This window comes from Musa acuminata, chromosome BXJ2-6, assembly GCF_036884655.1.
Source record: "Musa acuminata AAA Group cultivar baxijiao chromosome BXJ2-6, Cavendish_Baxijiao_AAA, whole genome shotgun sequence".
NCBI lineage: Eukaryota > Viridiplantae > Streptophyta > Magnoliopsida > Zingiberales > Musaceae > Musa > Musa acuminata.
The window spans coordinates 23,637,732-23,664,206 of record NC_088343.1 but is presented as its reverse complement, the minus strand read 5'-3'; the positions used below and the strand labels follow the sequence as shown (position 1 = coordinate 23,664,206).

The 26,475-nt window shown below is 34.8% G+C and overlaps 1 protein-coding gene across 3 annotated transcripts; it reads left to right on the top strand.

Annotated features, from left to right (window-relative positions):
- The first annotated feature begins 3,578 nt into the window (after nt 1-3,578).
- LOC135615211 (rhomboid-like protein 15) lies at nt 3,579-24,672 on the top strand. 3 transcript variants are annotated; one of them, XR_010487912.1, is made up of 13 exons: nt 3,579-3,721; nt 10,822-10,987; nt 11,952-12,255; nt 12,433-12,465; nt 12,590-12,681; nt 12,772-12,845; nt 13,110-13,204; nt 13,277-13,349; nt 18,088-18,263; nt 23,459-23,510; nt 23,616-23,665; nt 24,282-24,362; nt 24,445-24,672. XR_010487912.1 is itself a non-coding variant. In XM_065113413.1 (13 exons), exons 1-13 carry the CDS (start codon nt 3,698-3,700, stop codon nt 24,448-24,450), a joined length of 1,224 nt encoding a protein of 407 aa, XP_064969485.1. In that variant the 5' UTR covers nt 3,579-3,697; the 3' UTR covers nt 24,451-24,672. The 3 variants fall into 3 exon arrangements, 2 of the variants coding, with proteins under 2 accessions (XP_064969485.1, XP_064969483.1); XM_065113413.1 differs by having other exon boundaries at nt 18,097-18,263; nt 23,609-23,665; XM_065113411.1 differs by having other exon boundaries at nt 3,580-3,721; nt 23,609-23,665.
- The last annotated feature ends 1,803 nt before the right edge of the window (nt 24,673-26,475 follow it).

Sequence of the window (26,475 nt, the reverse complement as noted above, 5' to 3'; positions counted from 1 at the left end):
ATATATATATATATATATATATATATATATATTGTGATATCATTGGATTTGTGCAATGAGAATCGGATCGTGATGAGATCACGATAATGAGATCGATTCACCTTTAAACATATATCCTAAATAATCCCGGTCATAGGTTACTCGAGAGGGACATCGTGATAACCGGACAGACTAGTGTGCTGTATATCCGTCCATATGATGGATGCAGCTGGTCTCATAGCTGCTCGTGTATGGACATTAGGGATATAATACAGGTGCTCATTGGAGAATGAGTTCATTGATTGATCCGCTTACGGAATGCTGGATGGTTGATGATGCCTTATTGTCAGACAGCGATTCCGTAATCCTAGTGGTGTATCTTGTCCTTAGACTTGAGACACCAAGGATGTCCTGTATGAGTGCTCCACTCTTTGATACCAGACTTATAGGTTTGGTTGTCCCAGATCTAGTACAGCTGGTCATTGGGAGTGGTAGTCGACCTTACGAGGGTTATTGAGTGTCGATAGAGGATCATCCACTCTCGGCGTCATGAGAGGAATATCCCATGTGTTCTTGCTCAGACAAATCCCTGGCCAGGGTCATTCGAGTTGAGAGAGAAAGAGTTCTCCGGAAGAATCCGATTAGAGCGAGACTCGAGTAGAAACCGTATGGGTCTGACAGCACCATGCTCGATATACGGTCTTTGGGATATTAGAGGGATGAAGGACTATAGGTACACGGTAACTGAGGACAGATAGGTCCAATGGATTGGATTCCCCTGTATCGTCTGGGGACTACGGCGTAGTGGCCTAGTACGTCCGTAGTCGATGAGTCAAGTGAATTATTACAGAGATAATAATTCACTGAGTTAGAAGGAGTTCTGACAGGTATGACTCACGGCCAGCTCGATATTGGGCCTAGAGGGTCACACACATATGGTAGGCATTGCGATGAGTAGAGGTTCGGATATGAGATATCCGATTGAGCCCTTGTCTTATTGGATGCAGATCCAATACCCACTAGGGGAGGACCCATTAGGGTTTGACATGGGACCTCTATAAATAGGAGGGATTCAGAACCTCATAGGCTAGAGCCTTTGCTTGCCTTTTCTATTCTCCTCTCCCTCTCCACTTTAGAGCAGGCCTAGAGTTTTGAGGAGCGTCGTCGCAACCCTACTGTGTGGATCACTGCTAGAGAGGAAGACGCTTGACCTCCTTCACCCTCTCCTAAGGATCTGTAAGGAAACAGGGATATACGATCTCCCTAGATAATACAATCTACTCTATATGTAGTTTTAAGTTTCGCGGATTTTGCACACCAATCTTCGCATGACGACGAACATCCCTTTGGGAATCGGGGATTTTGTTTTCTTGTTCTTCCACTGCGCATATGATGTTGCCCCAAGATTTCCCAATATCTATGAGTGCTTGTCCCGCTCTGATACCATCTGTCATAGACTTAGCTGGTTTTGCCTAAGTCGTGCGGTACCCTTGCATGTCCATCCGCAAAGGTCAGCCTCCCCGAAGCCTCCCATAGTCCCTTAAGACCTACAAAAGAGAAAACAGGTTAGAGAAAATGCCTCACGTGGGATCCACAAGCAAACATTTCTAAAACACTTCATAGACAATACAAATTACAAATAGACTTTACAAGCTCTGAATGGTTGCACAACAAAAGGTCAAAATGATCCACTACAGATCAAATATATCTCACAAGTGTCCACATGACATAACATTTATTTACAAGCCTAATAAGGCTACCAAACCCAACTAAAATGGAGCCGTTAAGCCTTCAACCATTCCTTTACATACTGTACAAAGCATGAACAAACAGAAAGATACGGATATACACAAGTATTACATCAAACATTATGTTTATAACTTTGTCCGTGACAGCTCCATGTTTCATCTTATATGTCAGCTTCCTTCATGCTGCTTGGGTACTTCGCCAAGTTACACCCAAGTTGCTTTGCTCCTCGTTTTGCATTGAGTTGATGGTGGTCCTCACGCCCATTATTCCATGGGTCAGCCCTCAATTGAGTCTGATCTCTATATCGACTCCAAGTGTGCATTCATTTTTGTTGCCTTGGGTCGCTCTCCCACTTGATCTCGTAATGCATTCCCCAAATGCATTATCTCAAGCGATATCATGCAATGATTTCTCATTGCTCGCTTGGTCCGTTGAGCTTTGTGGAGTTGTTTTGAGGTACTCCTCCTCAACATGTGCGGTCCATTGTAAATAGTACTCCCTTTGGAGATTCGGGACTTATCCCTCCAAGATATCTATCCTGTTGGAGCAACTTTTCTCTTCACTTTTTTCTCTCTGAAAGTTTCAGAGACCATCATCCCCTTGGACTACTCTACCATGTTAAACAAATTGTGCATTGTTCTACCTCCCGCAAAAGCACTTGCTAGATTGAGATTCCATGTCAATACAGTTCCCACTGTATCACTCAAGACCTAGCAATATGCTGAACTCACTGCACACTTTAGTCTCTCACGGATGTACCCTTCTCATGCCAAAGAGAAAGTTTCAATGCTCCATTACGTTGAGTTTCGATTGCCTTGGAATGACCACGAATATTTCATCATCCGCATACAAGCCCTTACATGAGTACTGAATTATTTGAGTTAGCAATTCCCTTCACATCTATGAGCTTTGCATAACTCTTTCGACCGAGTTCGTAGCTCGATCGATAACCAAAATGAATCCTCAGAGAACACAAAAGATTGGAATGTAAATAAGAATGATGGACTCTTGCATCATTAATTGTTTTGTTGTTCGAACAAAAACAATGAGCCAAAAGTTTCTAAAAATTTGCCTTTAACTATAATAAAAAAACAAAACAATTTTGGTGAGAGAGTAAAAATTAATCTAAAGTGGATAAAATGATGCTACGTGATGATGATTAATTAGCAATGCTATTGGCATTTTAGAGATAATTTAATGCAATGATAGAACCAAGTGTTCCAATATAAGAAGAAAAAAAGAAAAAAAAAGTGAATCTATCCATTTATAGAGAGATATTTTAAAAATATTAAAAACACAAAAATACAAAAAAAAAGCAAAAAAGGGTTATTGATAAAAATATTCAATTATTAAGACTAATTGATAGACCCAAAACTAGCCACAAAATGAGTTTTCCGAAAAATAAAAATAAAAATCTAGGAAGGAAAAAATAGAAAAACGTTTTTTTTCATCATCTTTTTACATGATTTCTTCACGTGCATCTCTAATTTCTTTATGGATTTCATCTCTATTTTTGTTCCTCGTTACCGGTGAATTCTCTCTCCAAAACAAAACCTTATGAAAATTATGCTCAATAGGAATCAACCAGAAGGAAATAAATTTGTGGTTAATTTCTCTTTAAAAATCGGGATTATTATCTAATATCCCAAACTAATCAACTTGGGATTGACCATCAACCAATAACTAAGCTTAGTGTCTGAATCCGATCCGAAAAATGGAAGGTATAATAATGTGTGAATCCGATCCGAAAATAGAAGGTACTAATGTGTTTGAATCCGATCCGAAAAATGTAAGGTACTAACGTATCCATTTGGGTCCATAAAGTTATCGGTTTTTGGATACTGCACTTAGAGGGATCCGTTCCGGATCCAACCCGACAATACCCTGGTCCACGGCACTATAAACGGGGAGAAACTGGGACGCAGAAGAAAGGCAAAGGGCAAAAAAATCCACGGCGGGGGATAGCGAGATGCGACCGAACATCGTCACCGAGGTAAGAGGTCTTCCCGAACCCCCCGCCACCCCCCCCCCCCCCCCCCCCCCCCCCCTTCTTCTTCTTTTTCTGATTTGTGCTACATATAGCCTATGTTGGATGGATCCACTGGTCTTCCTCGGAATGCTTCGCCGTCCGGGATTCTGAGTAGCTCCACTTCACTTTTCTTTGCGATCATTGGGGTTTTGCAGCTTGTTCTGTGGGATGAGTGAAATGTCCGCTAAAGAATCGCATATTTCTAGTTTCATTTCTTCGCTGTTGTTTGCTTGTTTGGTTCCTGCGGAAAATGAAGTAAAATCGAGGTTGTGGGATGATTACGGTTTGAGTGTTACAGATCTTGACCTAGTTATACTTGGGGTATATCATGCAAAATAGATATTTTAGTTGTGGACTTGTTCGGGGGAGAATAACTTCGTAACAACTTGCTTTGAACTGGTCTGGAGGTTGCTGGTTATTGGAGGATCTTTATTGTTATTCAGCAAAATAATCTCGATATTTATTAGTAGCATATTGTGGACTTTGAGATTGATCTATACGTATATTTCCAATCCTGTCTAAAACTAATAGAAAAGTGGATATTACTGAAGTTCTTTACCTCTTACTAGAATTAATGCAGATTTCTGGCATGCCAAGGATAAGGATTATAGAAATGTTGCATAGGCAACTGAGAACTTACCATTAGTTCCTATATGATCAACAGCCAGTATATAATTGGGACAAGAATTTTGGTTAAGTTAAGCACATACAAACTTTAAAGACTATTTTGCTATAATGATTGCAGTTCTTGTGCTGTAAGTTCTGCTACAGCACTTGGTCATGAATTTAAATACGCGGATCTGTGAAATTCCTTGTTATGCCAATATAATAAATAATCACAATTGACGGAAGGATAGTGGTGGAAGAAACCTTTTCCATGGAATGGGATTTTTAATATGGATGATGTGCTTCCACATAAACCATAGGCACAGTCATATGATTAGCATCTGTATGTTCATTTGGAACTAGAAGTTCGATTACAAGGACAAAGAATTTGGACTCTGGATGATTATGAGATCTTGGCATGATTTGGCTATGAAGACTTGCCATAACGGAAATTATGTATTTATTAAATCTTTTTTTTGGTAAAATATTGATGGTTTTTGAGGCCTAGGGAAAAAATAATGCTTCAAAACAGCATGGAAGCAATGCTGTTAGGGTGCAAGATGTTCACCTTTAAGTCATCTTTCATATTTAGAGTCTTATGTTTTTGAACTAGTGACTCCAACTTCAGAATTTTGTTAACTTTCCTCAAATAGACTGTTTTTGTGTTATCAAACGTTTTAATATGTCAAAGTAAATATCTTGTTTAGCTATGTCCAACAATAAATAGATAATTAAAAACTGATATAAAGATTGATGTAATAAAACAAGATTGGTATGATGCATATATATCATAAGAGGCTAGAAGTGGGGACTACATTACTGGTTTCTTACTTGTGGTGATGTTGAATGTTGGCACCTGGGCCTCAATTCTATATGCCGGAAGCTTGCATGACTAATTGCTTGAGGAATATTGACAAAGTGATGTGTTATATTAGTTGCTTATTTTTTATAAGAAAATGATAGTCTTAGAGTCTGAAAGCATCATGTCTGAATTAATGATACATAACCAACTTGAAGTGCTATTTTCACCTCTAGTGATTATGTGACTTTAATCATATCAACAAAAGTTGAAATACCTCGAAAAACATTGAAGAGATAGCCAATGACCAAGAAGATTCTATTCTAGGGAAAATGGAGATTTGACTTTGTTCATATGCAAGGTCTTTTCTTATTTACAAAATGTTTTTGTAGAGTTTGTACATTTGATTGGTAAAATGAAGTCAACTTTTCAATGCTTTAATATGTAAATTTCTCCTCAAACCATCATTCAAGTAAATTTATTATGGTTATAGACTTATAGTGCAGTCATTTGTAGATGGTAGTTCCTTTTTTAATGTACGATTACTAGATAATCGTGGGCTACATATTTTTGCCTATTTTGATGCAGGAATATTTTATTTTATTTATTGTTTGAATAAATATGATTAGATTATGGAAATTCAAATGTTATCAATTGCCATATAGAACTCTGCACTATTTCTAGTTTACTTTCTTAGATACTCAAGCAAAAGAAAAATAATGAAATAAATGCAAAAAAAATGAAGAAAGCATAATTTGTTTTTATCGAAGACTCCAAATCTGGATTGAGGATTTCTTCTCTATGAGGAAGATTCATTCTTTTACAAAGATAGAATATTATCAATTAAGAATATCATCAAAAAAGAATATTATTCAATGAATCATATATAGAAATTAATCTTCTTGAAAGAAGGAAAGAGTAGATTTATTTGTTTTTAAATAATTGTAATATTTCCTTATTTCTATATTGTCCCTATACTTAAGGTCTATAAGAAGAATAAAGAAATATTATAATTGAATGAGAAAATGAACTAATGAATTAAAATTCGTTTTTCACATTATATATGAGTAGTGTGAGGCCATATTCATTTTTCATTAGCATGATTCCATTGTTCACATGTGAAACGAAGGCACAAGAGTGATATCAGGAGGCCCTCGGGCGCTCGACTAAGTGTTCAGGTCAGGTGAAGCGAAGTGAGGCGAAGCTGGTGCGCCTCAAATAGGGTTTGGGCGGTTGCCTTCAATTGTGCGTCGCGTAGACGTGTGCTTGGGCCAGGGGTTGGGTGGCCTAGGTGCTTGCGCAGCCCAATTTGAATCCTGATTGAAAGTGACTTAGCTTGAGTTGAACCAAAATGTTACAATTGGTTCAGCCAAGCCAAGTCCTAACTCTAATACCGTGTCACAGGCTCGCTAGTGAGAGAAACCCTATTCTCGTTCTCTCGATCGCCCTCTTATCCTCATTGCCATTGTCACCGCCTCGCCTCCTCTTCACCTGAGGTCATAGCTCCTTACTATCGCCTCTTGTTTAACGATTATTCCCGTCGCTCCTCACATCCGTGCGTATGGCAGCGCTTCATTGGTGGAGGTACCTCCTCTTCAATCTCTCCCACCTGGTGTTGTACCTCTTGCCTCTCTTTCCTACTCATTGTCGCTCTCCCTCTCATCCTTCGTTGTAGGTCTCGTCAAGCCTCCTCGACACCCCCTCCCTCCTCACTGCTTCTCACCCCTTTGCTTTGCCTCTCGTTCCTACTCATTGTCGCTTTCCTACTTTCTCCCTCCTTTATAGCCGACAAGTCTCCTTTTTCTCTGAATCTTCCTTCTCAGCTTCTTTTGCTCCTTGACAATCCCATACGATCTGTCTTGAATTTAGTAATAATGTTAATTATTAATAATAATTAGTTTTTATTAATTATAGTATATGAATTGTTTAAAGGATAGAATTTGTCATTGCTAGTATTTTGGAGTGTCACTAGAGTTTTGACATCTTCAATCATAGCTAATGTAGTTTTAGGATTATTATTATTTTTTTATTTTAGGATTTTTTTTATGTTCGTAGATTAGATGGTTAAAAAAATTTACTTTGGTGTTTTAGTGGTGATATTTTGAATACGAAATAATATGAAACTCATTTATTGTCTAATTTTTATTTTAATGATTGTTTTTCTCGTTGAATGTATTGTTTATAATTTTTATATTGATGGTTGCCTTGCTTTGCTTAGGCAAGTGTCCGAACCTAGCGCCTAGCATCTTTGACAACATAGGGTTCTTTATTTTAGAAGCTTTAATTTTAAGGGATATTTATTGTTGGTCTTTTGCTTTTTATTCTATAATTTTCTTATAAAAAAGACACTTCCTTTATCTTTGCAAACTTGTCCTACATTAAATTGATATAAGAGCTTCTACCTAAAATAAAATGTTTGATCATCAAGCTTATTCAAGTTTTGACTATTTGAACTCTGGACGAGTTCTTACATAGCAAAAACATATAATGTTATTTATTGCTTGAATTAATTTGATTAGATTGTGTGTGTTTTACAAATGTAGTAATTTGTCACATGACAACATCTTTAATATTTCTATTTCAGTTCTATAAATTACTTAAGATGAGAAAAATGAAAGCAAATATTAAAATGTCAAAGAAATCACTATTTGATTTTATTACAATAACCTCAACAATGAGAGTGTTAGTTATAGCTATTTGGAGTCGGCTTCATGGATTTTTTGTTGCCATTGCGATATTTTAAAGCCCATACGTGTAGTTAAGTTAAAAAATATTTAAATTTTTATTTACAGTTTCCATTAAATTCTTTTTAGTCTTCATTTACCTCTCCTCACACTATTAATGGTATTCATTTCACCTCTTTTAACTACCGCATCTATAGGTCTCTTAAGCACATGTCCATACTGTCTTAGACGATTCTCTCATTTTATCCTATATTGAATTGTTACCTAATTATTCACATATAAAAATATATTTTTTCCTTTCTTTGTAACTCGACAAATTTATTTCAACATTTTCATATTAACAATATAAACTTTTCGTATATATTGTTTCTTAACTGCCCAACACTTAGATCCATAAAGCATTGCTCATCTAACAATTGTCATAAAATTTTCTTTTAATGTCAAAGTTATATATGATTGCAGAAGACTCCTAACACCCCCACTATGTTAACCATCATGTTTTTATTATATGAATAATATCTTCATCAATCTCTTCATCGTGTTGGATAATTCTAACACTAGTAGTTATATTGTCATACATATCCTTAATAACATTAATATAATTAGTGGATATATCTTTTTTTTATGATCCACCTTAATAAATCTCTATGAATTTTATTATAGGATCTCTCTAAATCAATAAAAATCGTATGAAAATATTTTTTTCTTTTATATTATTCTATTAATTATTTTAATAAATAAATAGCTTCTCTTGCTGATCTTCTAAGCATAAAATCAAATTGATTTTAGAGATATTTGTTTTAAGTCTTATCCTATATTTGATAGCCCTTTCCCAAAGTTTCATAGTATAAGTTATAATTTTAATTTCTATATCATTATGATAGTTTTGTATGTCATTTATTCTTCTATGTCACTAAGAAGCTCTTTCTTCATTCATTTTGCATCTATCTGAATCCCATAATTTTGTTTAATAGACTAGTGAACCAAGCTACACTCTAGTCTCCTAAATTTTTTCAAACCTCAATAAGGATATCATTAGGTCCCTCACTCTTAGCTATTTTTATCTTTTTTAAGGCATCCTCTAATTTTACGAACAAATTTATGATTGTTAAATATATCATTATTATTTGAAGTTACATCATTTGTGAAAAATTTATTAAATAATTTATAAAATAATTTCTTCATCATTCCTTAATATTATTATCATTAATAAATATTGTTTGATCATCATCTTTAATGCATCTGACATTACCTAATTCGTTATCCTTTCTTTTTCTAGCTTTAGCAATTTTAATATATTATTTTCTCGATCTTTAGTACTTAATTTGTGATAAACATTGTCATAAGCTTTATATCTTGCCATACTAATTGTCCTTTTAGCATCTTTTTTAGATTCTTTATATCTTTTAAATTTTTCCTTATTTTTATAGTTTTATCAATCCTTAAAACATGATATTTTAGTAATAATTGTTTTATGAACTTTCTCTCGCCATCATCAACTCTCTCTTAAGCTACACTTCTACCTTTAGTTTTATCACATATATCCTTTTTTATGGTCCTAATCTTATTGGCAATTGTAGTCTAAATAATATCAATATTATCTTTGTTTAAGTTCCAAATCTCCTTCTTTTTTATCCTATTCTTGAAGACCCTTACAGTATCATCTTTAAAACTTCATCATCTAATCCTAGTAAATTTTTTTGCTATCTTTTTCTTTTTCTATTTTGTACAACAAATATGTATAGCTTTATAATTCTTACATATAATTTTGCGTACCTTTCTGATGAGAAAAAAGTCTATATAGTTGTGATTATTCTTATAAGTAATCAAATGTTTATGTCTGTTCTTGAAGTGAGTATTGACAATTATAAGATCATACATGGTGGTAAAATCTAAAATAATATCACCTTCTTCGTTTTTCTCCCAGTAACCAAGGCCTTGTGCACTCCTTTAAATTCGCCATATATTTTTCCTACATGACCATTCAAATCTCCAAAATCATACGAGAATGATATTATCTAAGTTTTGTAAAATTCTCTTTTGGTTTGATCAACTAGTCCAACTTGAGTGACATAAGCACTTATGACCTGTAAAACATCGTCTCCTAAGAAAAATTTTAGAAGTATAATTCTATCTCCAAATCTTTTCATATCTACAATATTATTCTTAAGATTCTTATGAACAATTTTTGCACCATTTCTATGTATAACTTTTCCTGTATTTCGAATCTTAAATCTAGTACTATCAATACAACAACAACAACAACAACAAAATCGAATTATTTGGGGTTGGCTACATGGCTCTTTTGCTGCCATTGAGGTATATAAAAAGTCATGTGTTTGGATAAATTTAGAGTACCATCTTTAAAATGCCATTTGTAAAATCTAATACTATCAATATCTCTAGATTTTTCTCCTGTCCACTTAGTCTTTTTTAAGCAAATAATATTTATTCTTCTTTTGATCATAGTATTTATTAATTTTAGTACATTTCTTGAAAGTGTTTTTGTATTTCAAGTTGCTAATGTAATCCTTTGATCTTGGGCTAACTTCTTTGCTCACATTGGTTTAAAGAAATGAGAGAACCCTTGTCTACTTTGCTCCACATTCGGACGCCTTTGTGATGGGCCGTTTTCGAGTGACCTCCTAGCCATCATTTGCAATTCGGAACACCTAGGTGGTGAGGGTGCCTCGCGTCATTTTTGTGTAATGACCTAGCCTTGTACTGAGATTGGTTAAGATCCATGTTCATGGGATCTAGTTTACGCTGGTTGTCAATGACCTAACGCAACCCTCCACCTTTTTCATTGGAACTTAGGACCAGCATTGGCATGTTATAATTTGATCTTTTTGAAGATCAGAAGTTTGAGTTTTTCATGGCTTTTGGCTTAGTAGGCTCCCAAAAATATTTTTGTCATATACTGGTGATATGTTCATGCTTAAACTTCTACTCGTGTGCTCTTTTATGTTTCATAGGCAAGGCTGCCAACGAGGCTGCATCAGTGGTGGGCTACTGTTCCATTTATTACTTCTGGTGTCATTATCACTTGTGGTGTAATTTATCTGGTGTGCTTGCTGGTTGGGTATGACTCCTTTTATGAGATATGCTTCTTGCCTTCTGCAGTCGTTTCACAGTTTCAAGGTACAGTTTACCTCCTTTTGGATTCAACTATACGAAATCTGTGGTTGTTTGAGTTGCAATCAACATTTATTTTTTCTGTGATGATTAAATATCTTATCTCCAGCCAACAGATATTTATTGCCATTTGATAGTACTTTGTTATGTTCTATTATGCAGTCATGGTTATTTAATTTGCGAAGCAGTTGTTTATCCTTATAATTTCCATAATACATGCTGAAGGAATGACGAGGCATTGTATTCCCAGCTGACAAATATTTATGCACTTTATCTAGGACTTTGTTATTTCATATGGCTGACATTTAGAGTATATATTAGATAAAATTTTAATACCATGTTAACTAAGAGTGGTGAGGGTGGGCCTTGCACAACAGGAAGGTTGCTTCTTTGGGAGATCAGGCTCGAAGTACGAAAATAGTTTTCTCTATATTTAATGGTAAGGCTGTGTACATTGACCCTCTTCAGATCCCGCATTTCTGGGAGCCTCATGTGCTAGTTACACCTTTTTCTTTTTTGTTAACTAAAAATGGTGAAGGCATAATATAAGGTGTTCATATTCTTAATTATGAAGGCATGTCATTCAAGTCTTAGTATTTTATAATGCAAGGTGATGTATCGGTGAAAATTAATGTCATCCAATCAAAGGAATTTGGTAAGCCTTGATTTACTTAGACATAGCTAGGAAATGCATGAATTCTAGGTTCATCAATTTACTCAAAAGTTACTGTAAAGAACACAAAGTTATTAGGAAGCCAGGAGATCCTTAAAGTTGCTACTGGAGGAAATCAACAAATAGGATTACTACAGAATGTGCATGTAACAGACTCAAAATATTGTCGTCACAATTCGATGCTTGGTTATGTGTCTTTCTATGAATGTCTTACATCAATAGTTAAATGCTCTATTATGTAATCCAATTAGTCATTTTTATCTCTAAGTTTCTAACATCTTTTTTAACTTCTTGCAGTATATAGGATCTACACGTCTGCTCTTTTTCATGGATCTTTGCTGCATGTTCTCTTCAATATGTTAGCTTTAGTACCTTTGGGCATGGAATTGGAGCGAATAATGGGTTCTGTTCGGCTTTTATATTTGATGCTCTTTCTTGCAACAACCAATTCTATATTTCATCTCATTATTGCTGTAGTGGTGGCTGGAAATCCATTACATCCTTTGCCATTTCTCATGAACCAATGCTCCATTGGCTTCTCTGGAATCATATTCTCAATGATCGTCATAGAAACAAGCTTGAGCGGTGTTCAATCTAGAAGGTTGGTAGTGTTTTATTGCACTTTGGCATGTTCACTCAAATCCACATATGGAATTACTTGTTTTGCTTCTGTAAGCTTTTTGATGTCAGTTAACACCACAATCAATATCTGATAACTTGTGATGTTCTTGATAAATGGACCTTTCACATTGCGTTGACCTATACTGCTGTTTTGCAGTGTTTTTGGACTCTTCAATGTTCCTGCTAAATGGTATGTGCCTGCCTTGTTGTCATAGGAACTAAGAAGTCTTGTCAATTCGTTTTTGTCTTGACTCGGTTAACTATTTTTTTCATGATAAGATGGAAACCTTCACCATGGAATTGTTTTTATTTAGGTATGCATGGATCTTATTGGTACTTTTTCAACTTCTGGCATCTAATGTATCATTGTTGGGGCACTTGTGTGGCATCCTGTCTGGGTTTGCATGTTAGTTCTTCCATTTCCTTTTGACTCTCATGTTTGTTCTTTATGTTCATTTTGTTCATTAGTTATTTGTTCTTTTGTTGTTTCATCCAGACACATATGGATTCTTTAACTACTTACTTCCTGGGCCATCTGTCTATTCTGCCATTGAAAGCTTCTCTATCCTGGTAATTTTTTAATTTGAACCAGCATATTTGGCCATTTCATGCAAGTCCTCTGTGAAGATTAACCATCCAAGGGCCACACTGCTAGATGTTTGCGCTTAAGCATTGCAACGGCATGCATGAGATCTTACATTCATGTTCACAAGTAGAAAAAAAGTATATATCACAGATAATTATTTTATACTGTTTAAGTGATTTGATCCATTTATCTAGCTTTACAACTTTCCTAGTTATTGCCATGCTGAAATTTAATATTTGGTTTTGCAGTCATTATGTGTAAGGCGTCCTGGATTTATATTGTGCACCGGAGGGACTACATATGGTCAGCTTCCCACACATTCAAGTACAGCTACAATGTCCAAGTATGTCAGATCTACATGTTTTTCTGATTAACTTGTACTTTGAGGACTTAATTTCATATGTCCTTTATGTAGTGGTCTGAGTTCAGGAAATTTATGGAGGAACATCTCTTCATGGATGCCACAAAGGGCGGCATCAACTGCTCAGGTAAATGATCTATCAAAACAAAACCAAATGTCTTGTAGTTTGGAAGTTGTTTGTATATGGGTACAAGAATGCTACATGCTATGCCTGTGATGATCACAATCTGGCATAATCCTTGCTAGCTGTACTGTGCTCATGCTGGATGTGGCAGTTCTCAACCCAAGGGCATCATGCAGCTGGTGGTGTCGTTGCATGCAGTCACCAGCATTTTGGAAAAAGTGCCGGTACACATGGCACATACACGAGCAAATTATGCATTCTGTATTATGCAATACTTCACTGCACATACACATGAGCACATTATGCACTCTATATAATACAATACTTCACTGGCATAGTTCATTGACCACAAGTCGTATGATCAAATTTCCATCCCTCTGGAGTGAATACATGTGTTTACCGTGACCTCGAGATTTGAGGGCAATATCACTAGTTAAACTAAGAGCCATTTTTGTTGTTTCTAACAACTGAGATTTGAGGGCAATATCACTAGCTAATCTCTTTAGGTTTTCCTCTACTTCTTGGATAGTCATTTTAATCAACTTATCTAGTCTATCATACCACCTTAAAGGGGTTTACCATTGTTTTCCTTAATTGGAACTATCCTTAATTGTTTAAGAATGGAAATATCTTGTATTTTATTTTATTTATTAAGGTAGTAACCCCACATCCATCTCAGCACAATGATCAAAGCTAGATCTTTAATTTGGTAAAGTCATTAAAAAGAGAAGATTAATTTGTTGGATTTATCTGGTCTAGGCAGTGGTTCTATCTTAAAGTTTCTCCATCTTTGGCTTTACTCAATAAGGAAGAAAAACACTAGAGTGGGAAGTTAGATATCACAGTGAAGAAAACATGTGGATTTGTTATGGCACATATTTCAGTAGTCTTAAATTCTCTTGGACTGAGATCAGTGTTCTTGTGACACAACTCAGTAGATAAGCTACTCTAATAGCAGATGAGAGATCATTTTTGTCAAAATTCATTATCTTGACTTGATTTTATGATTATCATAATATCTTGACAATGTAATGTTCATCAACCAAATCATAGGTTGTCCAAGACAGCTTCATCAAATACTAATCTTTTAATGCAGAGATAAAGGGCTTGCATTAGTAGCGAAAAGATGAATTGGTGAAAGAATTGGAAAGTCGAATGATACTTGTCAAATTCTGCTCTTTCTTGATGGATTATTGAATTAATGGATACAACAACAAATTGGAAGTTTCCAGGGGTTCGGTTACATCAATCTTTTGTTCCAACTGAAAACTCTATTGAGAACAACATCACTAGTCAAATTAAGAGCAGTAATTACTGTTACACTAATGTATTTATTAAATTCTCTTAGGCTTAAATTTGACTTTTAGATTGACAAACCAATACTTTAGAACCTGGTAAATGTATTTACATGGCAATCTTCAAAAGTGTGACCATAATATTTGGAATAAGGTGAGTATGCATTTTTAACATCATGTTATATAGTTAGATGATAGGCTTTTGATAGTGGGAGACTGAAATGAAAGATGTTACACTCATGTATTTATTAATTGTTTTAAGGCTTAGATTCAACTTATAGATTAACAAACCGATGCTTTAGAACCTTGGTAATGTGTTTACATGGGCAATCTTCAAAAAAGGTGACCATAATATTTGGAATAAGGTGAGTATGCATTTTTAACATCATGTCATATATTTTGGTGGAAGGCTTTTGATAGTGGGAGACTGAATTGAAAGATCTGTTAATGGTTGTACTTTATATTTGAATGAAAAGGATGTTGGAGTAATCCATGCTTAGTCGCCTAGGTCCTTAGAGCCTAGGCATAAGGCACAAGAGTAGCCTAGTCAAAGGTGCTAGGCGCTAAAAGGTAACAAGGTGCGCCAAAATGCTCGTGGTGCTAGGCGCTCACCCGAGCGAAGCGAGGTTCTCCCAAATATTAAAATATAAAATTATATCATGATTGATAAACATGATCACTAAAATAAAAATGGGCACATCAAATTGTATTCATTTGAAATACCAAATTACATTATCTAATTCCAATAATAAAAATGTCAAAACAAAACAATCATCAATGATCAACAAAACTAGATTGTACTTCTATGTAGGATCCTTCTTTCAGTTTCTTGTCGATGATTAATGCCTATCAGTGATTGTTGATGGGGAGGAAGACATTGTCATTCGTCGATAGGGAGGAAGACACCGAATGTGTGCCCTTAGGTTTCCTAAGGAGACATAGGGTTGTGCGTATGATGGGGGGTGGGGGTGTTTGGTGAAGCGTGTTGACCTGGTTCGATCAAACCAAAATCAATGAACCCAATTCATTTAGGCTCGACCCAAGCACTTGGGCCATGGACGTGTGCCTGGGCTGCCCCCAATTGAAGGCACCCACTTGGATCACTTACTAGGCACTTGGGCCTCGCATCACCTCGCTTGAGTGCCTGGTGACTTCACTGTACCAAAGGTGGTGTGCATTTCAGTGAAGCAATGCATACAATATATTTATTGATAGGAAACTTGTAGGTGAAATGAAACTAAGGTTTGACATGACATTCATTATACATGAATACTTAAAATTTCACTTTGTTCATTCAGAAGGTAGACCCAGTTATGCTAATTGCGAAAAGCACCTTGGTAGAAAGTGATGATGAGTAGGATGCTAAGAGCAGCAGCCTTTGGGTACTTTATCATGAGTTTACTGGAATTACCTACATGTAGCAAGTACCAAAAAAGACTATAGTGGGCCAATCAACTGAGCTGTCATGGTAACTCTATAATTCATAATTGTGGAAGCAATTTATTTGGTCTAAAGACACAATAGTTTAGGTTTTTCTACAAGCTATCCAGATCATCAAAAGTTTGCTGTATAAAACAAAAAGAGATGGCCTATATTACTCAATTTCTTCGATGGAGATACTTGGTTTGATGTAATCACCTTAAAAAGAAGGTGGTACATTATATATTGAGCAAAGTGTAGTCAAAACCATAGTTATAAGAATCGGATCAAATGGTCAAACTGGAAAGCTGAGAACTGGACACTTCATTGGCCCGACTCAATCATAAGTTGTCTCCGTTTGTAAACCATGATGAACTGATTGACGTTACTAGTTTTTGGATGACCCACATGATGAACTCAATCATGAGATGTGTTTAGTAGGACCTCCATTGTTTGGAAATTTGTTCAAGATGATTTAAATGCCCTTTATTTATTTTTTTTTTCTTTTTTGCTCTTGAGGATATTAAAGTCAATTTTGTGATAGAATTGTGGGAAAAGGGGAAACACTGTGGAAAGGTTCGATCTTCCTTCTCTCAATGTTTGGCTCCTCCATTATTAATAATAATAGGATATTCTTCAGTTGTCCCTCTCCCTTCTGCCATCTTGTCATAAATTTAGCTGGTTTTGCTTGAGCATTGCATTAACTTTATTGTATCCATCCGTTTAGTGTCCGCCTCCACGTAACCTTGTAGTCTCGTAGGGGCCTGCAAGGAAAAAATAGATTAGTGGAAGTGAAGCACGGGATCACACAAGTAGATACTAACGAAAACACTTTATAGACATTGTAAAATATAGAGATAGACTTAGCAAAGATTTGAACGATTGTCCAAGGTAGTTCATCATACACAAAGTAGTTATGCACAAGTGCCTATGCGACGCCAAGACCGAGCAATGACCCATCCTTAGACATATAATTGAAACCCCATCCGACCCAATGCCACCATCTAAGGGTTCTAGGGTGATGAGACAACTGATGTTTTATACCAAAACACTGTTAGCCAGAATTCAATTGTAGCATGTGATTTCACGTGGCTAGCTGCTCTACCTATAATGCTTGCATGTTTTACAAAACAAAGAACACATAACAAAAACACTACCAATAGCAGAATGAGGCTGCCAAGACTACTAAATAGTCGTTACAAGATGGCTGGGTGAAACACCCAAAAACACCCAAAAGTGGTAGAGAAAGTGGTCAGGGACATATATCGAACATAGTCCCTCTCCCTTTGATCAATCTTTCCTCTTAACTGTTCTTTCGTTTTCCCCTCTTGCTTTAGTCGTTCCTCTCGTCCTATCTACTCGTTCAATGATCCCTCTTTTTCCCTTCACAGCCCTTCTCCCTCCCTCCAGTCAACATAGTGCTTAAGATTGTTCCCCTTTTTTTATTAATTATATTAATTTTATTGTTAAAAACATTTTCCTAATCTTATGTGTAATTCAATCTATTATTATATTTTTAGATATATTTTCTGATTAAACATGTGGTCCAACTAGTTGAACCATCTATTTGCTTGGTTTGTTTCTGATAAATATGGTTTCAACCCTGCCCTTTGTTTCTTATTTTTCTTTCATTTCTTTATTGCTGCTCGTAAACTTAAATTTTGTTTCTGGTACTCAATATTTTTTATTTTAGTTGACATAATCTGGTATTATTGGTATTTCTTGAGTCCATATATAGCTTGTTGTCAGCATGAGGCCCTTAGATTCCTTCTCAGGGAAATGAGCTGTTTAACTTTATTTGAAGCTATCAGTATCAGTGCAGAATCTGACTTTAATATGCAACGAAATTTGATGCCAGACAATTTTCATTTCTATCCATTCTTTTTTATTTCATATTTAGATTCCTCTTGTCTTTGTCTCATGCATTCTGACTTCGTTGCTTTTTTTATTTGTCATGATTCTTGAATGGAAAACATTTATAATGTTCCATAATTACAGCGAGTTTATAATGATATAAACAATTGTAGCCAGCACAGGATCCAAGATTTCCTGGAAGGGGAAGGACTCTTGGTTCTACTGGAAATCAGTCGTTAACTCCAGCTGATTCTGACTTGAACTTGCATGCAAGGCTTTTAGATAACTCCACAAATCGTCCATTGGAGACAACAACATTAAGTACAGAAACATGGTTACCAGACGCAAGGTATGGCCAATCTTGTTTGTAGAATTACTTCTTTTTCTTGGAACATATGGTTTTTCATGTCTTTTATATTTACCAAGTTTTCTATGTGCTTTCTATCTTCTGATTTAACAAACTGAAAGAGTCTTCCAGCAACATACTGAAATAGGTCTAGTATGTTAATTCTTCCTATCAATTACGACAAGTTTTACCAGTTGAGATAGCAACTTCATCAGTTATTATCTTGGATCCCAAGAGGATTTCAAGTTCACAGGCATAAGATGTTTAGTTATATTTTGTTCCACACTTCCACCTTTTTTATTATCATACATCTTATATCTTGCTAAACTGAGACAAAGCAGAGTGCATTAAATTTCAGTTTGTAGATGATTTCCAATATGCCCCTGAGTTTAGGCTTTACATGGTGACCACTGTAATTCCTGCATGCTTAAATTGCATGTTTAGTGCGTACAATTGAATGATCATCTAAGATGTGATGCATGAACATATGATAAAGGTGGATCAAATTTGTTTGGAAGCAGAATGAACTATATATATATATATATATATATATATATATACATGTATATGTATATATACATATACATGTATATGTATATATATATACATGTATATGTATATATACATATACATGTATATACATATACATGTATATGTATATGTATATATACATATACATGTATATATACACACACACACACACACACACACACACACACATATATATATATATATATATATATATATATATATATATATATATATATATATATATATATATATATATATATATATATATATATATATATATATCCTAACGAGGCAGGAAGAATGTCGCTTGTGAATAAGCTATTCTTCCTAATCTTGATCACCTTGTTTTTCGAATCTATTACCGTTTTGGTGTTCCTATGATGCTCATGTATGCTCATAGACTGTGAAGAAATGGATTAAAGGTGTTCTTGAATCTTTATGACATTAAAGGTTTGTCTCAATTGGATTGTGCTTGAGGTCTAAACTGGGATTTTATTGGCAGTGGAGCATGGTTTACTAAAACACAAGCTATCTAAAATTTGAAATTAGGGTTGCCAACATCAAGGTTTAGAATCTCCGTCTAATATTGAGATCAGTTGGTGGTCAGACCATGGATGCGAGGAGGTGGTGGTGACTGAAGTTTGTGGCAGTGGGGGAGGTGGAGTCTTCGACCAAGGTGAAGGGAGGGAAAACGTGGGTGTTAGCGATGGAACCTTTGAGGCTGACGTTGTTGGTGCAGGATCGTCTTAATTTATCTTTCTTTAAAATAATTTTGTTAGTTATGTTGTATTTTGCAAATGTCATAAATTGTTATGTGATTTCTTCTATGATCTTACACGAGTTATCAATATTTTCCAAAGAGAAAAAAATGGAAAACCCAAAAAAGGAGACAATTTTGTGTTTGATTTGACTTTCTGAGGAATAAGGAAGGAGTCAAATCTTGAGCTTGATTGGAGATTCCATATCTTAATTGGAGATTTCATTCCATGATATGGAAGTTAACATAAAATGAAGCCTAACAGTTAAATATTTTATCATTAAGTAAAACTATTTCCTAAAACAAATTTGAAAATGTATATATATATGTATATGTATATATACATATATATACACAAATACATACATAAATACATACATATACATATATATACATATACATATACATAATACATATATATATATATATATACATATATATATATATATACAGATACATATACTTATATATACACGTATATATATACATTTACACACACACACACACACACACACACACACACACACACATATATATATATATATATATATATGGTTGCGTAGTATATTGTTGTATCTAGGTGTCTACAAAAGGGGGAAAGGGTTGTTACTCGGAACATTAGAGAATGGATGATGAAAGCTTTTCCCAATAGTATGAGTGGTGTGACATCTCTAGAAGGTGACTCTTAGAGCCATGCATATCTAATACTTACCCATGGTGTGGTGCATGAGGCATGTCTAGTGCCAGGCAAATATCACATGAAAGCCAGTAATTACTGGTTCGTATTATTTGCTTATTGCATAGGGTGATACCTGACTGCACAAGCATTTATATTTGCTAGTAATCCTATGGCCAATGCCTTGACTCTTCCCACTTTTCATCTATTAGCCCCCTTCTGTCTTCTCTTATTTTTCTTTAATTGAAAACGTTGGTAAATTATCAAATCAACCTCGCATTTTAAGATAATATTGCATTATTTACCAAATCAAGATTAAACTGAAGTCAAATCTTTATATTATTATTATTTTGAATGGTTTGTTTCTTGCCTAAGTTTCATTTGTTTTTGTGTATATGGTACTTGAATGCTTGCTTCAAATGCATCCTTTCCTCGTGCAGCTGAGTTTGGTTCTACACTGATAGGTGAATGTTTGCATCAGATGTTGGCCTCAGATTTGGTTTACATCCCTCTGGAACTTGATCATATATCACTATTTTTTTAAATTTGTGTACATAATTTTTTTTGTTAATGATTTATAGAAAAATGACATTAAAACAAATGCCAATGCGGTCCAGCAGCATGTCCATTATTGGTTGTAGTAAGGTCAAAATTGTATTTGGCCTGAGAAAATTTTTGGCGTGGCTATATGCACCAAACTTGTTAAACTCGCGATCTGGGTTGTAAGATCACAAGATACAACAAACCAACTCATCAAATAGTCAAAAGTCAGGCCGGTTTTTGAAATGAAAATCGAACAGGCTCAGGCCAACTTGCAAGTTGACTTGGTAAAATTGGTTGAATCATTTGAGTTGACTCTAATTTATCGAGTGGACTCAATGGACTCACATAAAAAAAAACATGAGCCTACATGGTGCAATGAGAAGACATGGTGGAGCCTTAGCAATTAGTGTCACAGCTACTGACATCGCCAGTTGAGGCACCTCCTCTGCTGCTGCCACAGGCCACCCTCTTCTCTCTTTCATTATTACAGGCCAAACTGCCTTCTTTTAGCCAGTACACTTTTCTCCTCTCATCTCTCCTGTTCTCTCATCTCTTCTCTCTCATTCTCTACTCTCTTCTCTCGTGGCTCCTGTTGTCTCTGCTGTCTTTTTGTGTTCTCTTTTTTCTCCTATTTCCTCCCTCTCCAGTTCCCTCCCATCTATTATCTTTTCTCCCCTCTCTTGTTCTCTCCTTTCCAATCTCCTCTCCTTCTACAATCACTCAATAAAACATGAATTAATTTCAGCCATTGCCTACTGTTCATGATTACAAAGGATATGTAATTACTGTTAAATTTTTGATCCTAAGTTGATGCCAAAATGTTTTTTATTTTAACTCCATCTATTTTTTTTTTTGGAAGAATTGGCGACCTGACCTCTGAGGTTGAATATTTTATTATGAGACTATATATCTGTGATCTCTCTTTTCATGAGCTCAGTTTATTCTCTTATAAAAGCTGGAATCAAAGGCATAAACTTATGACTACAACAATGTAGCAGGGTTTTTCTTCCATGTTTCAATAAAAAATCCAATGCTGGAGTTAACAAAATACAAGAAGTAAAAAAGAAAAGTAACGAGTACTTAAACCATCGGTCCTTGTTTTCTTTTTCTAGAGTTCATAAAGGCAACTTAGGTGCATATCAAGATCATAAAAATAGCTCACTAATTGGGCAAATTTAAGGGACACCTGCAAGACTAACTTTTGAGACATTGCCCAACTACCTCCTTTGATTCAATTGCTTGGCTTCTTTAGGCTTCTTGTGACACTCAACCCCACTCCTCCCTCTATTTTATTGTCCTTACCTTCAATGAGATTTTGAAATGTTACGAAGAAGGAAAGAAAATGAAAAGAAAGAACACATTCTTCAATGAGACCAAAATATTAAGCTAATAACTCTAAATTTCTACTTCAACTATCATTAGTAATATATGAACCAAGGTTCGCCATACAGCAATGTATCATTCGGTACAGGTGATATGTACCTTTTTGATAATGGATTGGTATAGGCGGTACATCGGTATGCCTTCATGTATCATGTGTTGGTACACTCGGTATGACTCGATACATCTCAGTACACACCATTCCGATAGCTGGTCTGTACATTGATATGGACTAGTAAGGCGAACCATGATGTGAACATATTTGTTTATTACAATAGAAATTGCGTAGCTCATAAAATCACTCTTTTGTTAATGAGTATTATTCTTTAGTTGTGATTCTTGAGTAATGGAGAGATCAATCAAACCATTGTAAACCTTAAAAAATATTATTCATTGAGATAAGAGATATAATAATTCAAATATACATTCACTTTAATATAAGTACAAATAATAACTTAAGGACATATAATAGTTAATCTTATTAAGAGAAATTATTTATAAGCATATGTAATCTTAAATTTAACTCATATAAATTGTAAGATTTTATGATCCAATCCTATGATTTGAGTTTATGACCTTTATGATCATAGGCAGGCAAGCAAATTTGGAAATCTTGATATACAGTCTCTCAAAGAATTCAAATGGGAGAAAGCAATTTGCCAGAGGGTTAGTCTTTTGATTGGATGAGATGACTAATCTGCCACTAATTTCATTACCTCGAAGTTCATCCAACAGAAAATGACTGCAGAAGAGGCTATATTTTGGGTGACTGATAGAGTTCCTGTTTACTCTTAAGTGAGTGGAGTTTTGAGGAGACGTAATATGAGTAATTATTTGAGTTGTTTATTGGTATTTATTGTTTAAAGCTTTGATCAACTATGTTGAGGAATTCTCATGTGAGGATTAGAGATACTAGTATCATCCGTTGATAAACAATTTGATTTGTCTTCAACAAATTAATTAGGTATTTCTTGTTAAGTTGATCTTCAGATATATCATTTTTAGTTCAAATTGACTGTCCAGTATATTATTTCAGTTTCTTCTTTTGCATTTAGGCTGCTTAGATGAACTTGTACATGCTTGACACCTGAGATATTTTATTAAAATAAAAAATACAAAATGAAAGAAAATGGAAAAGTGAATCTATAAATCATCATACTGTTAGTTCTCAAGATCCTCCTTTTAGATTCAAGACTTTTCCTCCCACTCTCATTAGTCATCAATGAAATTTTCTTTATCTTTTAATCTGTTTTCTTCATTTAGACTGGATCATTCATGTATGATTTATGGAACTTTTTCATCATGATTTAGGCATTCTACTCTAGACACTGAAGCAGTTGCTGGATTAGTGACAACCAATCAGGTTGATGTTTTCAGTTCTTTTACTGAAATAAATTTTTTGTTTATTAATAGTTTCACTTCTTTATTAGTAGAAACCTTTATTTAGTAAATCTTTTACAGGGTGTAGATATCTTCGAAGAGGAACTCAAGAAACTTGTAGCAATGGGTTTTGAGAAGGTATTTTTATTGCATATGGAACTCAAGAAACTTGTAGCATTGACTATTTCCTTCTGTAGTGGAATCGGCCATGGGGATTTGCTTATGAAATTTTGGGTACCTTCTCTATTGTTTGAAGCAGGCCTCGAATTGCATCAAACAACGTAGAACATGGAAATGAATAAATGCTATGCAGAATCTTCTAGTCACTGTGGTGATGGAACTGTCATTGTGAAAATAATTCTCATATGATCTTCTAGTCATTGGTCCAGGAATATAAAAAGTGATTATTTTGGAAAAGAAAGGTAGAAATTATTGAACGTCAGTTTAAAAGTGCGGTGGTTGCTCACAGTTCATCTAAGCTAAATTGAAAAACCTGATCAAATTCAGTCGTGATTGTTAAAGGTTAAAACTTTCGCTGCTAAAATCAACTCATGAATTTGAAGCTTCAATTTTATTGCATCTTAATCCTACTTGCATTTGTCCCCCATGGGTATCCCTTTTGTGATTTTTGCTAATAAGTTGTTCTCACATCTATGTAATCGCTTCATGTAATCGATTTGGGATAAGAGTTTCCCGAGCAACCTATTTATTTTAGGCTGCCAAGTTGTGACTTTATGCAATCGCTTTACTGCAGACTGAAGCTGAAGTTGCCTTGGCTGCTGCCGATGGAGATCCTAGTGTTGCCATTGAAATTCTAATGAGCCATCAGCAGCAGGCATGTCACATTCCTCCCTTTTAGTTGGCTAAAATTTCGCCTTCACCTACCCTATTAGACTCTATTTTTCTTGACAACACAGGGATAAGGATCTGGGATATGCGCTTGGTGTGAGCAAATTCATGGAAGGACATACAAAGCAGTGTCGATCTACTACTTACTACCTCTGCACCTTTGTGCGTTTCCAGGATTACGTAGCAAGTCTTCAATTTTCAAGTTGTGGAATACGATAGGTGTAACACTAACATGGAAATGCACAAATTTACTCGCAAATGATATGATATATAAATTGGTTGTGGCTGGATCAGAACATGATGATAGTTGGTGATTAGAAGACCCAAATACAATTTTTCAAAAGAGTCAGGAAGGAGAATGCGGAATTAAAGTTTTCACTAAATAAAACCTTGGTAATCAAAACTGAAACGTAACTGTGACTTTTTTTCTTTTTCTTTTTTAAATTCGAAAGTTGGATTCGTACTTGCAAGTTGCACTACTATTTTGTTCGAAATAGGTTATTCTATTTAATCACATATTGCCATTGAGAAATAGCCTATCCTCTTGATTTAGTGTGTGTGAAACTCATATAAGATTTGTATGTTTTGTTTTGCGTGTTATTACGGAGTAGTTTCATATCATTTGATGTATCCTTGTGAGAGTTTTATGTCTGTAACAGACAGACGAAACGGTAGGGGGTAAAAACGACTATACATTTGTGCACATTTATATGGAGATGCGATGAGAGGGAAAATGGCTTCTTTAACTTAATTCTTGCATAAATTCATCACTTAGTCTTCCGTATCTGCAAACACTAGATAATATGTTGTACATGCATTGTTAAGATCCATTTGTCATTGCATCTGTTTTGGAAATAGAAATTAAAGGTTTTATTTTGATAATTCTTACTGGGTAATTTATGCATGAGAAATTATCATGAGCTGTCTTTTTTTTTTTTTTTTGAATGGACATGTTTTTTTATTCTTCTTCTCTCTCTTTTTTTTTATTGAATAGACAAAAGTATGCCTGTGTCTTTTTTGCTTTATTTATTATATGGTAATGAATCTATCAAACCTAAAGGAGTATAAACCAAATCAAATGGGACCAGTTTGATCCGATTGTGGTGTCTTCGCCCTCCTACAAATGTTTCTTCTTCCCATCCATTCTCTCTTATTTCTTGGTACCCAAATGGATTTTCTATGTTGAGGCTTGCAGATTCTGTTTTGGCAATCAAACTTATCACCTTTTCTACCGTCCAATCTCCATCTCCTCCCTTCTCTGCTAGGCCACCAAGTTGGATCGCATGAACTATTATTTCATGTGCCACTGCTTTAAAGAGGCTTGAAGCATGGCCATTATTTTTGAAATGACTGCTAAAATCGTCATAAATTAAAAACCAATGGACATGCAAGTATATATATATATACATATACATATATATATATATATACATACATATATATATATATATACATACATATATATATATATACATACATATATATATATATATACATACATATATATATATATACATACATATATATATATATATACATACATATATATATATTTATATATATATATATATATATACATATATATATTGTCTTACTATACTCGAAGATGAACTGAAATACACATAATCAACCTAAGAATTAACGACCAAAGAGCTAGCTATATAACCAAAGAGGCTTGGGGGGAGGCACATTTCAATACAAAGTATGTATGTCCAATATAAAGGGATGACCAAATACTAACAATTAACGTAGATGAATAGATACATAGTTAATGATTAAATCTATCAAAGGTTGTAGGAAATTAACTTGTTTTAATCAACTTTTCCGTAGATTACAATCCCAAATATTTTTGGTAAAAAAAAAAAGAAAAGAAAGATAATCGATTGATGGCAAAAAAATCACCCCCCTATTCCTCCTAGATGAAAGTAACTATAAATACTAATATACACCCGAAACTCCCAATGTCGAGAAAGGCCAACTTTTAGGACCATAAAGCTCCGATGGTCCCAAGGCTCGAAGGAGAAAGAGGGAGGCGGTAGTTTTGACGCAGGCCTAAGAGAGAGAAAGAAAGGACAACGACTCTTAGTAAGTAGGTAGCG

What these genes read in the sequence shown, in the direction of transcription:
- LOC135615211 (XM_065113411.1), top strand. Translation starts at nt 3,698, where the DNA reads ATGCGACCGAACATCGTCACCGAG. An exon ending in TTGAAAGCTTCTCTATCCTG is followed by an intron (nt 12,846 to 13,109) that starts GTAATTTTTTAA and finishes TTGGTTTTGCAG; the next exon opens with TCATTATGTGTAAGGCGTCC. An exon ending in AGTACAGCTACAATGTCCAA is followed by an intron (nt 13,205 to 13,276) that starts GTATGTCAGATC and finishes TCCTTTATGTAG; the next exon opens with TGGTCTGAGTTCAGGAAATT.